The sequence below is a fragment of the Orbicella faveolata genome, unplaced genomic scaffold (genome assembly GCF_042242905.1).
Source record: "Orbicella faveolata isolate gen_17 unplaced genomic scaffold, um_ofav_v1 contig_46, whole genome shotgun sequence".
Taxonomy (NCBI): Eukaryota; Metazoa; Cnidaria; class Anthozoa; order Scleractinia; family Merulinidae; genus Orbicella; species Orbicella faveolata.
Window position 1 is genome coordinate 11,854,980 of NW_028301576.1, and position 16,130 is coordinate 11,871,109.

At 38.1% G+C, this 16,130-nt stretch overlaps 2 protein-coding genes across 3 annotated transcripts; both read left to right on the forward strand.

Annotated features, from left to right (window-relative positions):
• The first annotated feature begins 1,905 nt into the window (after positions 1 to 1,905).
• LOC110047874 (guanylate-binding protein 7-like) lies at positions 1,906 to 9,469 on the forward strand. 2 transcript variants are annotated; one of them, XM_020753620.2, is made up of 9 exons: positions 1,908 to 2,085; positions 4,111 to 4,213; positions 5,085 to 5,240; positions 5,827 to 5,902; positions 7,320 to 7,478; positions 7,904 to 8,061; positions 8,164 to 8,336; positions 8,840 to 9,016; positions 9,342 to 9,469. In XM_020753620.2, exons 2-8 carry the CDS (start codon positions 4,208 to 4,210, stop codon positions 8,952 to 8,954), a joined length of 843 nt encoding a protein of 280 aa, XP_020609279.2. In that variant the 5' UTR covers positions 1,908 to 2,085; positions 4,111 to 4,207; the 3' UTR covers positions 8,955 to 9,016; positions 9,342 to 9,469. The 2 variants fall into 2 exon arrangements, with proteins under 2 accessions (XP_089134570.1, XP_020609279.2); XM_089278444.1 differs by lacking the exons at positions 8,164 to 8,336; positions 9,342 to 9,469 and having other exon boundaries at positions 1,906 to 2,085; positions 8,840 to 8,993.
• On the forward strand, positions 9,461 to 15,824 carry LOC149098384 (uncharacterized). The gene is made up of 6 exons (XM_089278439.1): positions 9,461 to 9,603; positions 9,788 to 10,083; positions 11,360 to 11,614; positions 12,385 to 12,507; positions 13,270 to 13,317; positions 13,643 to 15,824. The coding sequence occupies exons 1-6, from the start codon at positions 9,468 to 9,470 to the stop codon at positions 14,336 to 14,338; spliced, it is 1,554 nt and encodes a 517-aa protein (XP_089134565.1). The 5' UTR covers positions 9,461 to 9,467; the 3' UTR covers positions 14,339 to 15,824.
• Positions 15,825 to 16,130: the final 306 nt, after the last annotated feature.

The window sequence follows — 16,130 nt, forward strand, 5'->3', positions numbered from 1 at the left end:
GCTTACGCTCCCAGTCAAGCCTAAAAGCGGAGCACCTATAAAACAGTAATATTTACTCGAAACACTAACCTTCTAAAGATATTCACCAATAAGCATTTCACCAAGCTGAATGAACCAAAAAAAAAACAAAACGAGGAAATCTCCATAAACGCAATACATGCCAATTTCCACTTGGGAGTGTCAAATCCTGTTTGCCTTCAAAGCAAAATTCCCGACGAAAGATGGGAGAGTGAAAGAACGGTTTAAGAAACTATGTTTAAGATGGTTTATCACTTTTTAGAAGCATAAAAACGTCTAGAATTTCAAAGACCACTAAGTTTGCATTCATACAGCGTGTTGAATCACCTTCACGCAATCAAGAATATAAATTTTTAGACGTTATTACATTTGATGCAACTAAAACTTCAGAAGGATTTGTAATTTTTAATTTGAAAAACGATGACGTCATATGAAAACCGGCCATTATTCACACTAAAGCTTGATTTAAACATTATTACCAACCACTTTGAAGTCATTCTATCGACCGCAGCTTTACGACCAGTCCTTAAAAAAATAGAAATCAACTTCGAAACAGTATTGTAAGTTACCATTTTGTTTTCTGATGTCCTAAAAGCTGTATTAAATCCGCTACCTATATATTAAAACACAGTTGACTGTGCATTGATTATCATTTTCTTTGAAAGTAGTATCTAGGTATTCTTCGCTTTTTGATTTTCTCCTGTGGTGCCTGTTCAACATTATTTGCTGTTTTTTCCTTCTTTCAATTTTCTTTGTTATGAACGGAAACAAGGCCCTAAAAGCTTGCCAATTACCCGCGCGTACATACCAACGTGACAGTCAGGTGGCAACCAAAATCTTTCAGTTACATCGTGTTACATGGTCTGCAGAGATGTTCTTTGTCGTTAATTTTTTTTTCTCTTGAAATGACGGTATGTGGCTTCACTATTGCAATAAATATCTTTAAAACATCCTTCGCAAAGGAGTCGTATTTAAGGTGGCCGAACACAGTTTTCGCGTGCGCTTTTGCTGATACAATTCAGCGCGCGCACAAGGATTGGAAAAAAAAACATGCCGTCAATAGAGCGATCATTTTATTTACTCGACACCCGCATTATCTGAGCTATTTTTCCCTACGATTGAACGCAGTGTATTGATGGCTTTAGTCTTTTATTACAAAGATATGTGAGAAAAGGTAACGATGCAAAGAACCCAGCAATTCTCAGCTTTTTCTTTGTTACCAAAAGAACCCAGTTAACTGCAGCGCATGCGTAGTAAGTAAAAAAATTGCGATTAAATGAAAAATTGCTCTCTTGGAAATACGCCTATTTCTCGAGAACCACTCATTAGAATTTCACAAAATTTGGCACAAAAATACTTTAGGAAATAAGTAACTGAACTACTGAAAATAATTGAACTTTAACAAAGGAAATTCTAGATATTCTAGTGAACCCTCAAGAAGGGATAATTAAAGATCTCTCTGTTAAATTATTCACAAAATGGTGTTAACTTGTGAGAATCGTTACAAGCTTGTTGCGTGCAAATTATAGAGAAAATCTAATGACGATTTTCTGCAAATAAACAAAACTGATTTTAAAGGCCTGTCTATATTTATTCATGTTGCCATGACAACGGCACATGCGTCAGCTTAACCATCAAAAAACCAAAGTATGTGTCATTAACTTGCTTGCAGCCGTTTTTGGCGACCGTGAGATGAAGGGTTTTAGAGAAAAATGTGAATGAAACACAGGTATCAATAACTGTGTTCAGCCACCTTATGGCACCTTTTGTAAGGTACATACTAGCTGGTGTTTCTTGCTGTGTTCTCTCCTTTCCTTTGACATTTTCTTAATTCTCTTCGATGTTCCCAACCAAACCGAGGAACCCGTGACAACACTGAGCGTTCAAGCGTTAAGCCTGACAAGGTCCCGGATTTTATTTAAATACAGTTGACAAACAATTAATTCCCTTCCTTCGGGGAAACTTAACCTTGGTTTCGAAGTATTAAACAACTCGATAACACATTCTGAAGGCTTCGTGAGTCTAGCTCATACACAGTTTGACTGGAAACCGCAGGCTGTTTTAGAGGTAACTAAGTTGACGTCTTACAATAGATGACGTGAATTTAGCGCTTTGACTCGTTGATTCCATGGTCGAAAGGTAGCTGTCGCATTGTCATCATTTCACGGCTCGGTGTACGTGTTCAGCTGTTCAGGTCGGTAAAATACAAAACCTAATCGTTTGTCATTGCAAGTGTTCGTGTTAACTTGAGTAATATCAAAATAACTAACTTTCTTAAGATTAATGCTTCCTGAGAATCAGTGACAGGCACTTAAACAAAAAGTTCGCTCGATGATCTTCTTACGGTTCATATTTCGATCTACAAAATGTAAACACTAGAAAACTGCGTAGGAAATCATTTTTTTCCTCGAAATCCTCCGCTGTTAGATCCTTGTTTTATCTAGTAGTTTGTAACCTCCCGTAGGTTGGTCTAGCAGATTTCGATAGCGAAAGCCCATGTGTAGGGATTGGAAATTGAGATGTTTCTTCTTGCGATTCACTTCCGGCTATAATTTTGAGGTTACAATTTGCATTGATGCATGCTAAGTGGATTGGCTTCCAAATAATCGCTACGATTATTTATGATTTTAAACACCAAACGATTCTCTATACAAACGTTCGCTTAATTTACAACCCCTGCTTTTGAGCTACATACTTTAAAGTGTTTCAGCATAAGATTGTAAACTCGTGACTGGCATAAGGGAAAGCACATTCAGAAATGTTAAGATTTATCTTCATTACAAATCACCATTAAATTACAAAGGTCATGAATTGCTGATTCGATGTACATCTCAGCGTCATGTCAAAACTGAAATAATCTTCAACTTTTAATTCCCTCTGAAAGGCTGCAAGGTATGAAAAGAAATAGAAAGACAAACGAGATTCCTAAGGCCAGAAAGATCGGTGAAAACAGACCAAGTTTAACATATTTTAAACAGACTTGTATTATATTCTCCATGATTTTCCAGAGCGTCGGATCCCGGAGTTCGGGACTGATTAAGTTAACAATTTTTGCAATTTAAACCGTTTCCGAGTTTTATACGCTTGGGATCGTCTTTATGTTAGACCCAGAGTGGTGAAATATACCAATTTAAATTGTTGTCATTGAAAACAATTGGAATTTGCGTGACAACCTAGTTTTCATATTATGAAGTATGATATTCGCATAAGTAACCAAACGTTCGAGGTCGCTGTGAGAAAGGAAGATAAAAAGCACAAGGTATTTTTACATTTTCTGAGTTTCCTAACCTCTGTTTAGCAGGCTTTAGTTGTAGATCACAGCGGCCCAGTCTGAACTTGAGAAATAAACGTCAGTGAAGAGAATGCACTTTCGCAGCTTCGGATAGTGATCTACCGAGTGCTAATGGATAGATTTTCATGAACCTCTTAATCAAAATATATCGAAAGTAACTGATGTATTTCTAACCTTTGAAGGGACAGTAGTACTTAAGCTAAGAGCAGCGAGCCTTTCCGCAGTTTTGGCAATTTTCCATCTTAGCCATACTCAAGATGACGCCTTTTTCAGCTTTGATTGTATGACGTATTTCCAAGAACTTAACTCGTTGCATTTGCTTATGACCTGAGATAAGTTACTAAAGAAATTCAGTGGACCGCTTTTACAGAGACAATCACTTTATCGTATCCAAAGTTGACTGTATCAAAGTATTACAAACAGCCCTTAGCTTTGTTTAATGGTTTCGTAAATAAAAAGGGTCTTAGGTTTGATTCATAGGACTTAATTTCCTTTCCTATAAGCTTAAAAAAACTTTCTTTCTACTAATATACGTACATGTTGTCATGATATACATTGTATATGAAATCAAGAGTTATTTTAAACTGTCAGCCTAGATGTGATTTCGCCATTATTAGATTTGGGGCTTGAACCCCTTTTTCTGTTGTCTTCTTATCGGGGGACTTATAATTAATTGTTTTTGGGAGTGCTATATCAAATACACATGTAGCGTAACATAACTGAAAGTATGAAACTCTGCAGGAAGTTTGATTACATGTCCAGTTCATCTCCACCATTTTCTTGTCTCTTTTTAAATACAGCTAGCTTTACCGTGGTAAGACAAATCAGACGGATCACAAGTTCTCGCATAATAAAAACCTCCAAGATTCTCAGAACGACCAAATAAGAAGAAATGAGATGGATGTGAGTTTCACTGATATTAATAATAACAATAATAATGAATAGTAATAGATATTGTACAGGGATCCCACGTTACGGAGAGTACATGATTTCCAGTGGGGTCCCTTCATTCATATGTTCAATTTACTTAATTTACTTATCTATTCACGACCCCACAAGCTGCAAAGCTTAAATCCTTATCGTGACTCAATAAAGGTTTTACTTGCTACATACTTACTAAGTACATTATACATTGTACGCTAAAATTTAATGTACCTGGAGAAGATCTTCTCTTAGATATACTAAATTAACCTAAAATAAACAGTACCTAACAACCATTGAAATTTTAAAGTCAACGTCTATTAGGAAGGGAACTGTATAGGGAGGGAATCAGGTGGGTGCAAATCCGCTCTTATTTAACAGAAAACGTGTTTTTTGTTTTTTTTTTTGTTTTTTTTTCTTCAACTTGCAGTTATCAGCAAGTGGTGAGGGGAGATTATATAACTGCCTTGAGTAACTGATGACGTATAGATTATATAGAGGCATCAACACCCCCCTAGTCAATTGCATATATTGATCAGTTCAAGTATACCAGAGGGCGGGAATTAATTTAACAGTGGTGTTTTTTCGAAATCAAAGTAAAGTTAAAAGACATCAAGGGGAAACCCCATTTTACCTCTTTACGCTGCTGCTCAGAATGAAGAGCCTTGAAAAGCTTTGTGCTGTGTTTAAATTTTAAGTTTTCTTAAGATAATTAAAACACTTGTATATCATAACAATAAAGAAAAAGCAAGGGCATTTCAAAAGCGTTGCTCGAGGGTGAACTTTACAGAGATCATCACTGGTAAAGTTTTATTTGTAACCAACATTCAAATGATAACCGCATTTTGATTAGGAATCTCACTCCCTGAGACGTCTCCAGACGGAAGACGAAGAAGAAGCTTTAGCCAAAGCACTAAAGAATTCTCGAGAGGATGATCCTGCGAGTGCAGTCTGTCACTACAGTCAAGACGAGCATTACATCTCAAGGCAACCATCCCAAAGGAATTTGGTAACATATTTAGTAGTAGAAAGACAGTCTTGTTTGGAGATGGACAAGACACAAAATACACGTAAAACACAAATTACAGAGGTGTCAAATTCTGCAAAGCGACAGATAACAGCAAAATCACCATGCAGACCTTTCACGTCCAAAAATTTGCTATAGCACAGTCAGTCGGTACTCTAAAATTCCCCTAAAAGTCCTCCTAACAACCCAGTATAAAGGGCATTCCGAAACACTTTATAAGCAAATAAAGGTTGAAGGCTCAAACGTTAAAAGAACGACAAATATTTAAATGTCACAAACGGTTGGAGTCGTGTAGGCCTGTCAACCCCATTTTACAATGGCATTTTTTTGACAGATTAATTACAGGTTAATTACAAGGAGGGGAACGGCCGGCTTCAATCCCTTGTCAAAAGGCTCTTCCCTCCTTTTTCTACCCGTTTTCTCTCCGCCCAATCCTCGACTAGAGAGCTTGTTCACGGGCCAGAGTTGCGGACTAAGTATCGGTTTGTTTAAAGTTCCTTTATCAGCCAGTAAATATCTACTTATTTCCAACCTGAAAAAGCAATTCTTTAATCTACATTCCTACCAGGAATTTCATGAAGACGAAGAATTAGCAAGAGCGATTGCACTGTCTTTGGAAATGTTCAACAGACCAAAAAGTGTAGGTAAGATATTCAACGCCCAGCCTGAAGAGAAGGAAGAAGGTTCGTAAAAATTTAAGTATAATTATAGCTTTATGACAGAAAGTGCAAAGCAAAAAGCTAATGACTAATGACTAGGGGGATAATTACTATAAAATTTCTGTTATTTCTGACTATTTACTGAGGCTACAAGCAGTCAGTAGTAGCTGCCTTAAACTGAAAGAGGCTGACTCAGTTGATGCTTGTCCAGTATCTGTATCATAATACAATCTACGAAAGGTTACTAGACCTATAAGCCATAACAGTTTTTTTGGTGTTGGTTATTGTTACTTTAATTGTTTTTGTTATTATTTTTAAAAGTAGGACAGGGTAAAACAATATTAGAATTTAGTATAGCCTTTGGTATCTTCATGTGAGTGGGTACTTTGTGTGTCTTGTTAAGTTATCTTTTTTTAATTGTGTCGTCATTGTAATATACATTTCTCTCGTGGCAGTTTTTAGGTGACACTAGAGCTTACATTTTAAATATTGTAACGCACTGGTTATTAATTAATTATGTACTAATAATATTGATGAAAAAGACAAGGAAGAGGAATAATAGCCGGACCAAACCCAAAACTCGTCCCACCAATTACTGAGTGTTAAACTGGTTTTCATTAACTGCAATACACTCTTTGTTTTTTGTAAGAATATGTTTTATGACAACATCGAGGCTGAAATTTGTGAAATTTTAAGTATATTTTTAGAGTAAATCCGAGGCTGAGATTTTGAACAGAATGTAATTTTGTGTGTTGAAAATTTGCTTAAATATTTGTACAGTTATATGTCTTTAACTAAACCGTATAAAATTCTTCCTTTCTCTAAACGGTAAAACTAGCCAAAACGCAACAAAAACAGCACTAGCCGTATGTTTGATTCTAATAACATTTCTGCAAGTGTGTAATATCAGGCTTTGATGCCTGCAGGCTGGATCCAAAATTACGTTAACACCATCCAGACACCAAATACGTTCGAAAACAGATATGCCACACTCTTTAAGCTAAGAATGTTCACAAGAATACTTCCAGCCTAAAATCGACAGAAAAATAAGAAAATTTAGCCAGAAAAACAATATTCTTCTAAAAAAAGAGTACAGTCACTTGAATAATCACAAAAACAAATGTGTTCGTCAGTGTTTAATCTCAATAAATGAACATGCAAATTACTTGCCTTCCAGGATTCTCAGGTCAGTAAAGCTTGGTTAGGGAGGTCTCATTGTATCTGGTGCAACAAACTAATGGGCATAAGGTCATAAACTGAATAAACATAACCCAGTTTTCCACTGCATACTCAATGTATATGTATCGCCTTTTACTAAGAGAGTTTCACTTTTATAACACTGAACACCTTATTTCAGAACATCTGCTAACCATTACAAACTATTCTTGATTTAATATGACAGGTATCCGTGCTCCTGAAAAAGGAGCATGCGCAGTACCACTTTGTTTACCTAACAACTATGTATGGAACCCACGGACGGGAAAGTGTATTAAGACAGGGGCCGAGCGCTCTTCGCTAGAAGTGGTCGATGAAGCACTTGAGAAACTTAGGGAGGTGAAAGGTGAGCATGCTAGGTCTTCCGTTCCTGGCTTTAGGCCTGCTGTTTAAGACAACGCAAGGTCTGGTGGCAGTTCATCAGTGTAATCTGAGTATATGTTGTTGCTTTACTTCTTGTGCTTGCCTGGGCGTGAGTGGATATGTTTTTTTGTTCACTGAGATGTGAGGTGTATCATGTGATAATTTATTGTATCACATTAAAATTATCTTTTATGATAACCATTATGGCTTCAGTGATGAAGACCAATTCGTGACACATGATATGCATGTAAAAACATCATTTGTATGACACTACATGTACCTGTTTACACGGAAATACGCAAGAATTCTGATCAAAATACAAATCGTCAAGAAGGCGAGTCGCAAAATAGGTCACGGTATCGTTGTTACAGATACAGGGAGACGTAAGGCAAATTCTTGTTTCTATAGGTCCTGTGTGCGTGGTATCTATTGCTGGTCCGTACAGAAAGGGAAAGTCTTACATATTGAGCGAAACCTTTGACCAACCAGACGTTTTCCCAATTGGACACGAAATGGTGGCCGAGACCATGGGAATATGGCTATGGATTGTACCTGAAAAATATAAGGTTTGTGTCTTTGTTTGGGCTACAATGTGTCCTTGTAATAATTACAAGGACAAATATTAAATATTAATTTTATTTTGTCAATGCCAATATTGCCTCATCTAGGATTCCAATGGACAGGAATTCACAGTAGTGCTCCTGGACTCGGAGGGAATCGACTCTACAACTAGTGAAAGTTTTGACGACCATCAGATTTTCACGTTAACCGTTCTGTTAGCTTCTGTGCTTATCTACAATTCCCAAGGTGTTCCGACAAGAAATGATGTAGAGAAACTGGAGTATCCTTTTCCATGCATTCTATGCATAAGGCAACAGATCGAAACCAACCCAAAGCATAATGTTTCGCACAACACTGAAGGACAGTGTGTAACAAATGTTGGCAATATCTGGTCGTCATGCAGTGGACAATGGTTTGAGCATGTGTATTGTGCTTTGAGTATGGGTGGCGAACGTTTTCGCTTTCTTAGACAGAAAACATTTTGAACGACGGCGCCACGATAATCATGTGATTTCCGTGACTGAGTTCTCCTCAAACACAAATAACAAATGACCGGTGATTGTTGCTTTTCTAAATTTCTAAGACGTTGCGTGGGTGGAAAATATTTGATGCGTTTTTAGAGTGAAACCTCCGTTTTCAAATTTCTCTGGCTTCGTCTAGACGGGGCCTAAGAATATGCGGCTCTTTGCAAGATTAAAAAAAATTGAAATCCAAAGTGCTCAACAGAAATCGTCTCTATGTCTATAAGATCTACTAAAGGCTTTTTTCTTTGACAATTTATAGCTTTATAGTAAAACTCTCTAAAAGAATCCACGTAAGATCCACTGTCACTGGTGCGTCTCTGACTGAAGACAACGAATTCTTTCACAAACATTTCCTCACTTTGTTTGGCTCTTGAGGGATGTAACACAAGACGTTCCAAAAGACTGCAAAAACATCAAGGAGTACTTCTTAAAAAAGGTCAGACTAATTAAAGGCTAATCCAGAACTCAGGCTAATTTGAAAAGCGAATTAGTAGATATGGTGTTCGCAGTGCAAGCGCAGCATAGTGATTTATTATTTTTTTTAATTTGCCAATAAAATGTTTTGAGAAACAAAATAGTAGGTGTTACTGCTCCCAAAGATTTTTCGGATTGCCATTCACACACACACACACACACACACACACACACAACCACACAAAATCGGGCCGAAGAATAGGTGTGTGCAAATTAACCCTAATAACATGTAGCGTTATGAATGACATGACAAAATGTCTAAAGTGTTATTCTTTTCCTCAATATAGGTTTTCAAAGAGCCCGATTCAACAGCTGCAGGTCATCTAGACAAGCAAGTATCTGAAAGCATTTTACGCTTCTTTCCTGGTTTTGAAGCGTTTTCTTTGGCTCCTCCCACAGATGATACTGAGACGATGAAAAGTCTAAACCAGAAAAAAAGTCAGGTCAACCAGTTGTTTCTGGACGGTTTAGAGAAGTTCAAGAGCTTAATGAGGCGTATTCTATCTCCTAAACAGAGCTTCAATAATGGAGAATTCGTGACTGGAGAAGGTAGAGTATACGTTTGCTCTATCTGGTTGAGAAGCTCAGTTCGGGACCGTACATTGATAACTAGCGTTATATCATTTCCAAAATACATCACTTAAACTTGTAGTGAGCGAGACAATAAGCGGTGTCGATTTTCTCAGACAACTTATTGCAAACGATCAGACAAAATGTGTTGATTCTATTCTAGGTCTCGCTGCCTTAGTTCGGCTTTACGTTGAAGCGATAAACACCCCTGATGCTATTCCCAATGTGCAGAGGGCCTGGGACACATTCGTTTTAGCGAAATGTGTTGACGTGAAACAGGCTGCCTTGCAGACGTATAATGCACTCATAACGTCACAGTTATCCGGTGTGCTGCCTTGTAGCAAAGCTGAGATACGAATAAGCCATAACGCTGCCCTGGAAGCGTGTGAAGCTCAGTTGATAATGGAATTAGCTGGAATCTCTACAAACACAGTTGAAATGGCTTCGAGAGAGCTAAAGGTGAGGCATAAGACAATGCATGGTAAGAGTCTTCGAATCTAAAAAAAACGTACATCTAAATGAACGTACAACGTACATCGGAACGTACCTGTAAATGAAATGTACTCCTCGCTTCTGGGCTCGATAGAAAGTTTGCTTTCACCTCTCACTCCACAGTTGTAGCTTGACTCGTCAGTTCAACTTTTATTGACCTGCATTAGGAGAGAGCTTTTGCACATCGTAATTCCTTCTTGCCTTTTTATTCTGTGACTCAAACACCTTCGTCTGATTCAGTTGCTTTACGAAATGTCTGCCACCCACTTTTTATGATTGATCGAAATTGATAGACAGGAACACTAATAGCAAATCGAAACTGAATTCCTATTTACAGCAGGACGCTTACTTACTTACTAGCCGGGAGTGCAGGCACGGTATGAGGCGTGCGCCGTCGCCAAGTGGAAGTATTTTTAAAGTAAAACTGTAATCTACATATAATATTTTGAATGTGTGACGAAACAACACAAAAGTTATAAATCTATGCAATCTCATATTTAATCAAGCAACCTTCAACTATGTTCCACGACAGCAGACGCATTTAAAGGAGGAAGAAACCAAAAACGTTAACCAAGCACATAAGTAAACAAATAGCCAGTGAACCAGAGTCTATGCTGAAATACACTGTCCTGACTCTAATTTATAGAGACCGAATTAATAGATTGTAGGCTAAGCAAGAATTCTTACAGAGGGAACATTTTTATGTACAGTTAGCTTGAAATATTTGCTTCGCGTAAGCAATTTCCATTGAATTATTCAATTTGGGGACACTTGCGTTGCTCTTCAAAAATCTTTGGAATTTAAAACTTTTGGCAAAGTTTCATGAATAGAGAAACAAAACTTAAAAAGTTAGTTGAACCATGTGTAGAGGCATTAATATTTGGGATACTGTTTTGTTGAACACGAATTCTGCTATACAAAAGATTTGATGAACAGAGATTTAGATGTGTACTTGCGTCACAAATCTTGGAGTATTTTTTCACCGTCCTGAAAGTTGTATTTACAAAATTATACAACTTGAGCAAGTTCGTAAATTCGGCATATAAACACTGAATAAATCTACATAATTGTGAGGTTTGTAAGAAGCATGTCTAAAAATGGATCTAACTTTTAATTTTCGCTCATGAGAAGTTTAACATTAGGTTCGAGAGTGAGCAATAATTAGAATGAAACTTGAAGGTGTGTGGTAGATCCAAAACGTTGGTGATGTGTCAAAATCATTTCCTGTTTTCATTTCAACTAGGAATCTGTGGAAAAGAAATTAACCTCGTGGCTGACCGAAAATGAAGTGAAAACCAGACAATTTTGTAAACATCTCCTTGACAAGCTTAAAAGACTTCACCTGGACCCTGTGTTTCAACAACTCCAGGGAAGAGGTGCAGCTAACGTATCTTTTGATGACATCATTAATGCATATCAGCGGATTAAAGACGAGTACAACGAGTCTGCAAAAGGTGCCAAAGATGTCATTGCCAAAGTATTTGTGGAGCTCCATGCAGTAAGGCACTGATGCATCCTTGCAAATTATGTATTTTTATGTTTGAGCGTAATGCTTTGTTATAAATTGATTTGGCATTCAAAACAAAGCTTACTAAGTTGATGCTGTGGTTAGTTTTCCTTTTTCTCTATGTTCAATTTTTTTGACAGGGCTGTCAAGTCACATTTGTCAGTTTTCTCTGGGCCCATGACCATTAGTAGCACTGTTAATGCCTATGGCAATTAGCGGCTCCAATGCTTTCTCTGAGATCATGGCTTGTACCAGATAATTTATGCTGGGTCATTGGCACACAAGTCAATCTGGGAGAATTCATGACGGACCATCATGGCCACGAACCATCAAATAAGCATTTTAAAACAACTGTTCTAGTTGCTACCAAATTGATATCTGTTCCTTTACCCCAGCATTCTCATCTCCAGAGCCGCCTGTCCCTCCTAGCTGTTGGCGCCTTGGATCTGTTCCTTTAACCAACTTTTCCCCAGCGTAGTTCCTGCAGGCTGGGAAATTAAACGCAGGACTACCCACCGATTTAACCCGACCCTAACCTTCAAACTGGTAGCCGACGCTGTGAATAACTCCCACTGATTACTGAAGGTATAGATTACGGTCCTGTGATCACACCTAACCACCCAATCTGTGGCTTAGTGTGTTTGAATTTGGGTTTTATTTCTGCTGTCTAATAAACGTTTAATAAACGTCAAAACCATCTTTGATTTTTAACAACGGTATACTTGTCAAGAATAGAAGCACATATAACCTCTTCGTTTTAGGAACTTTTGAAGGAAAAAGAGCAATACCTGGGGCACCTTCGACAGCTGAAAGACTTCGACGAGGATCTGAGCCGAGAATTGGTCGCCAAGGCCTACCAAGAGCAGGAGAGGAAAAGACTGGAGGTAAGAAGGTCGGGAAGTATCATGAAGTATCGGATTTAAGCCGAGAACCGTCAAGTATGGGGTCAGGGATATAGAGACGGCACTAGATTACGATAGACTCGAAAACAAACTTTGCATCTTTAAATGCGTTTGTCTAATTGTTTAGCTACGAACTACAGAAAGCCAGTGTTAGGAATACCGGTGCTAAAAAGAAAAATGTTTTACTATAATACTGCTTTTTTTTTTTTCTTTTCGCTAAACCTGTAGTTGTCTTTGGCAATTAGTTTCTCAAACCGATGAACATACAAAGGGACTTATGTATTCCAATTGAATGTTCTGCATACATATTGTCAAAGTAATGCAAAAGTAGAGGTACTGTGTATCGTCGATATAAATTGGACTGGAACGCAATGAACATCCAAATTCATCCTTGTAGATAGCCAGCTTGGAGCAGGTAGGTGGGCAGGCAGGCAGACAGACGCACAAATGGACGGACGGATGGACGGACAGAGAGACAGACAGACAGACAGACAGGCAGACAGACAGACAGACTGACAGACTCGCACATTTTCCATGTATAACGATGCAAACAACTCTTAGTTATGATGAGCAAACAATTTGGTTACATCTTGCTCTTGAAATCTGTCAACCCAACTTTGTTTCCGCCTTGTTTCCGCCTTAGGACAATTCTAAATCTAAAAGTATTTTACGGCCACAGAACTAGTCTTTGATGGTCAGTGGCCATAAAATGCTATTTATTTTTGCAATCATTTCCCTGAACAGGAACAACAATCACGCTTGCAGCAGGAAAATCGCCAACGGAAAAAGGAGGTAACAACATATAACTATTTACATGAAGTAAAAGAATGCATGTGTCCATTCATTAAGGCGAGAAGGAGAAGTTATAACACTTGGGATTAGAGGGCAATTGCCTTTAAGTAACTCTTGCCACCTTTTTATCCAATCAAAAGTAAAACCAAAACCTATCGTGAAAAAAAAAATCGTTTTCCCGCGCTTTACGTCAGCTGCGTGTAATAATAATTCGAGTTTTAATTGGTTCAGTGGACTGTCTGGGTCCGTCTTTGACTGGCCGGAGTGATTACGACACTCAATTAAAACCGCACTAATTTGTAATTTGTGCAATTTTGTTTGCCAGATGGAAATGTTAATACAAAATCTAGAGGAAGAAAGGAAACGATTTAAGGAACAAATGGAGATTGAAAGGAACGCACATCGAGATCAAATGGAAAACATGATGGCGGCGAGCATGAAACACGCCCAAGAAGAACGAAGAGCATTTGTCAGAGAAAATCAAGCTTTACAAGACCGCTTTCTGGCATTACAAGATTGCAACGAAGAAAACATGAAAATGATAAAGAAGCTGTCGGACGTGGCCGCCAAACAAAAGAGAGAAAAAGAGGAACTCCTTCAAAAGATGAAGGATCAAGCCGATGTCGACCAGGAAACGTTGATAAAGAAGATCAATGATAAACACGATGAGGAGATGAATGCACTCCGTGATGACATGAATGCAAAGCTGGGTGAAGTGATCAAACATGCCCCACCAGATGAAACAGTGAAATGTGGAACGCCAGGATTGATAAATAGACGAACCAAGGAAGCCGACTGTCTTCAGAGAAAGATACATGAGACTCAGAAGGAACAGCAAGCTGTAGAGAAACCAGGTTTTTGGAAAAAAGCGCTGAAATTTGTAGGGAAAGTAGTTGTACCAGTTGTTGGCGCAGTTGTTTCTGTGGTTATGCCTGCTGTTGCCCCCATAGTTGCACCAGTTGCTGCTGTTGCTAGCAAAGTTGCTGAGTTTGTTTCAGACCATATCTGTTGTGTAATGTAAGTTTATAAACAGATGATGAGGATGAATGAGGTTTTTTTCTTGTGCTACAAAAATAATCGATATCAAGAGCGATGTAAAGTATTTTCAGCCGAACCCGAAGGCTGGAGATCACAGAAACTCGTATTAGATGCAAAGAACTCAGACCATAACTTACATTAAGTTTTGAGGGAAATCAATTAAATCTAAACACTTAAGGAAGCTTTAATTTTTTGCGAGACTTTTGCCTTTTTCTCTAAGTTCTTATCATTTTTACGGTCATTGTATATATAATAATGACATAATTATAAATCTTTTTAGTGATTATTACAGAATCACCAGATTGTCAGATCAGCTATTATTGGTTAGTAGATTAGCATAATTAGTATTATATTTTACACAGTCATTATTAGACGTTAAATTTTTCAAACTGTTTCTTTCTCCTCTATTTATTTTCTGTCCCCAAATTAGTATGGGATCTTCCCAGGCTACAGGGCATTGACACTTAAATAAAGTTCTATCTATCTTCAGATATCCTTTTAATACTTCCTGGGTTACTTGCGTGGATTTTTTCGATTTTTTTTTGCGTTTACATTATCCACTTCATTTCGTCATCGAAAGTGCGATTGCTCGATAAAATCTTTTTAGATGTCCCACCGCACTCAACAGGTCACAGGAATTAATATCCTTTATTATATGGCAAGGTAGTCTTAAGGGAAATCCAAGCGTTATCACTGGTTGTTTCTTATTCGGGATTTTGCCACACGGACCGTTTCCATGGAAACGGTCACAAGTCGTGTATTCAGTTTTTGTTTTGTGCCATGTAATAAATTACTTACTAAACTACCTTACTCGAGCCTTACTGGGAAATATTGGCCCTCGGTCCTTTTTAGTACGGACCTCGCTGCGCAGGGTCCGAACTGCCATCACGTTAGGCCAATATCCCCCAGCAAGGCCCTCGCGCTCGGTTAGGTAGAGGTTAGAATCCTCAGGTTAGAGAGTAGAGATAAAGACTTTTGCGAACTCACTATATAACAATAGTATGTTTATGCAATGTTTCAGTTTGTAAACTAGCTTCATTAGTATGACGTACACTGTCAAACACGACTAGACTAATATGTATATGTATACTCAATTAGCCATTCCCCATTGGGGCTTTTCAGGACCAACGAAAACAAACAGTGACAAATAAATATTCAAATAAACATAACTAGGTTAAGAATTCCAACCGGCGGGAGACAGACCAGTTAGCTATTTACAAGCGTAGCCGAGAAGTTGAACTCGGGGCTACCGAGAACAGCATCAGCTAGTGGTCAGAACGAGATTGGAACACGTGACCTATGGATTTCAAATCCGGCGCTCTAACCACTCGGCCACGCTGCCACCACTTTTCTCCACTGGCTCCACTTTATATATAAGAGCTGCTGCTACAGTGCTTTTAATAGAAGATTGATTCATTCACTTAAAAGTAATTAACGTAGAAGCAAATTAATTAAACTGCATCAGGCGATTTTGTTCTGAGAGTTTCGTTGGCCTCCGTGCACAGCATAACTTTACTTCTGCGTAAAGATGGCTCAATGCTATCGTACTTTTCTCATTTAAGTAGCTTTACGCTGCCTTTACGTTTTTTGAAGGTAAGCATGGCTCTAGCTGTACGTTCATGTTTGAAGCTTCCTCAAGGAGACATTTTAAGCAAACTTTAAGTTGTATATGGCTGAAGTTACTTTTTTGCTAACATTGCGCCATCTGTCCAACTTTAAGCCAACATTTTTTTTTCCTATCTCTTTTGTCATTCTGTGTTACTTGGAAGAACCTT

Coding starts and splice junctions, on each gene's coding strand:
- LOC110047874 (XM_020753620.2), top strand. Junction 5,903..7,319: donor CAACAGACCAAAAAGTGTAG/GTAAGATATTCA, acceptor TTAATATGACAG/GTATCCGTGCTCCTGAAAAA. Junction 7,479..7,903: donor GAAACTTAGGGAGGTGAAAG/GTGAGCATGCTA, acceptor TTGTTTCTATAG/GTCCTGTGTGCGTGGTATCT.
- LOC149098384 (XM_089278439.1), top strand. CDS start 9,468: ATGAAAAGTCTAAACCAGAAAAAAAGTCAGGTCAACCAGTTGTTTCTG. Junction 11,615..12,384: donor TATTTGTGGAGCTCCATGCA/GTAAGGCACTGA, acceptor TCTTCGTTTTAG/GAACTTTTGAAGGAAAAAGA. Junction 13,318..13,642: donor ATCGCCAACGGAAAAAGGAG/GTAACAACATAT, acceptor TTTGTTTGCCAG/ATGGAAATGTTAATACAAAA.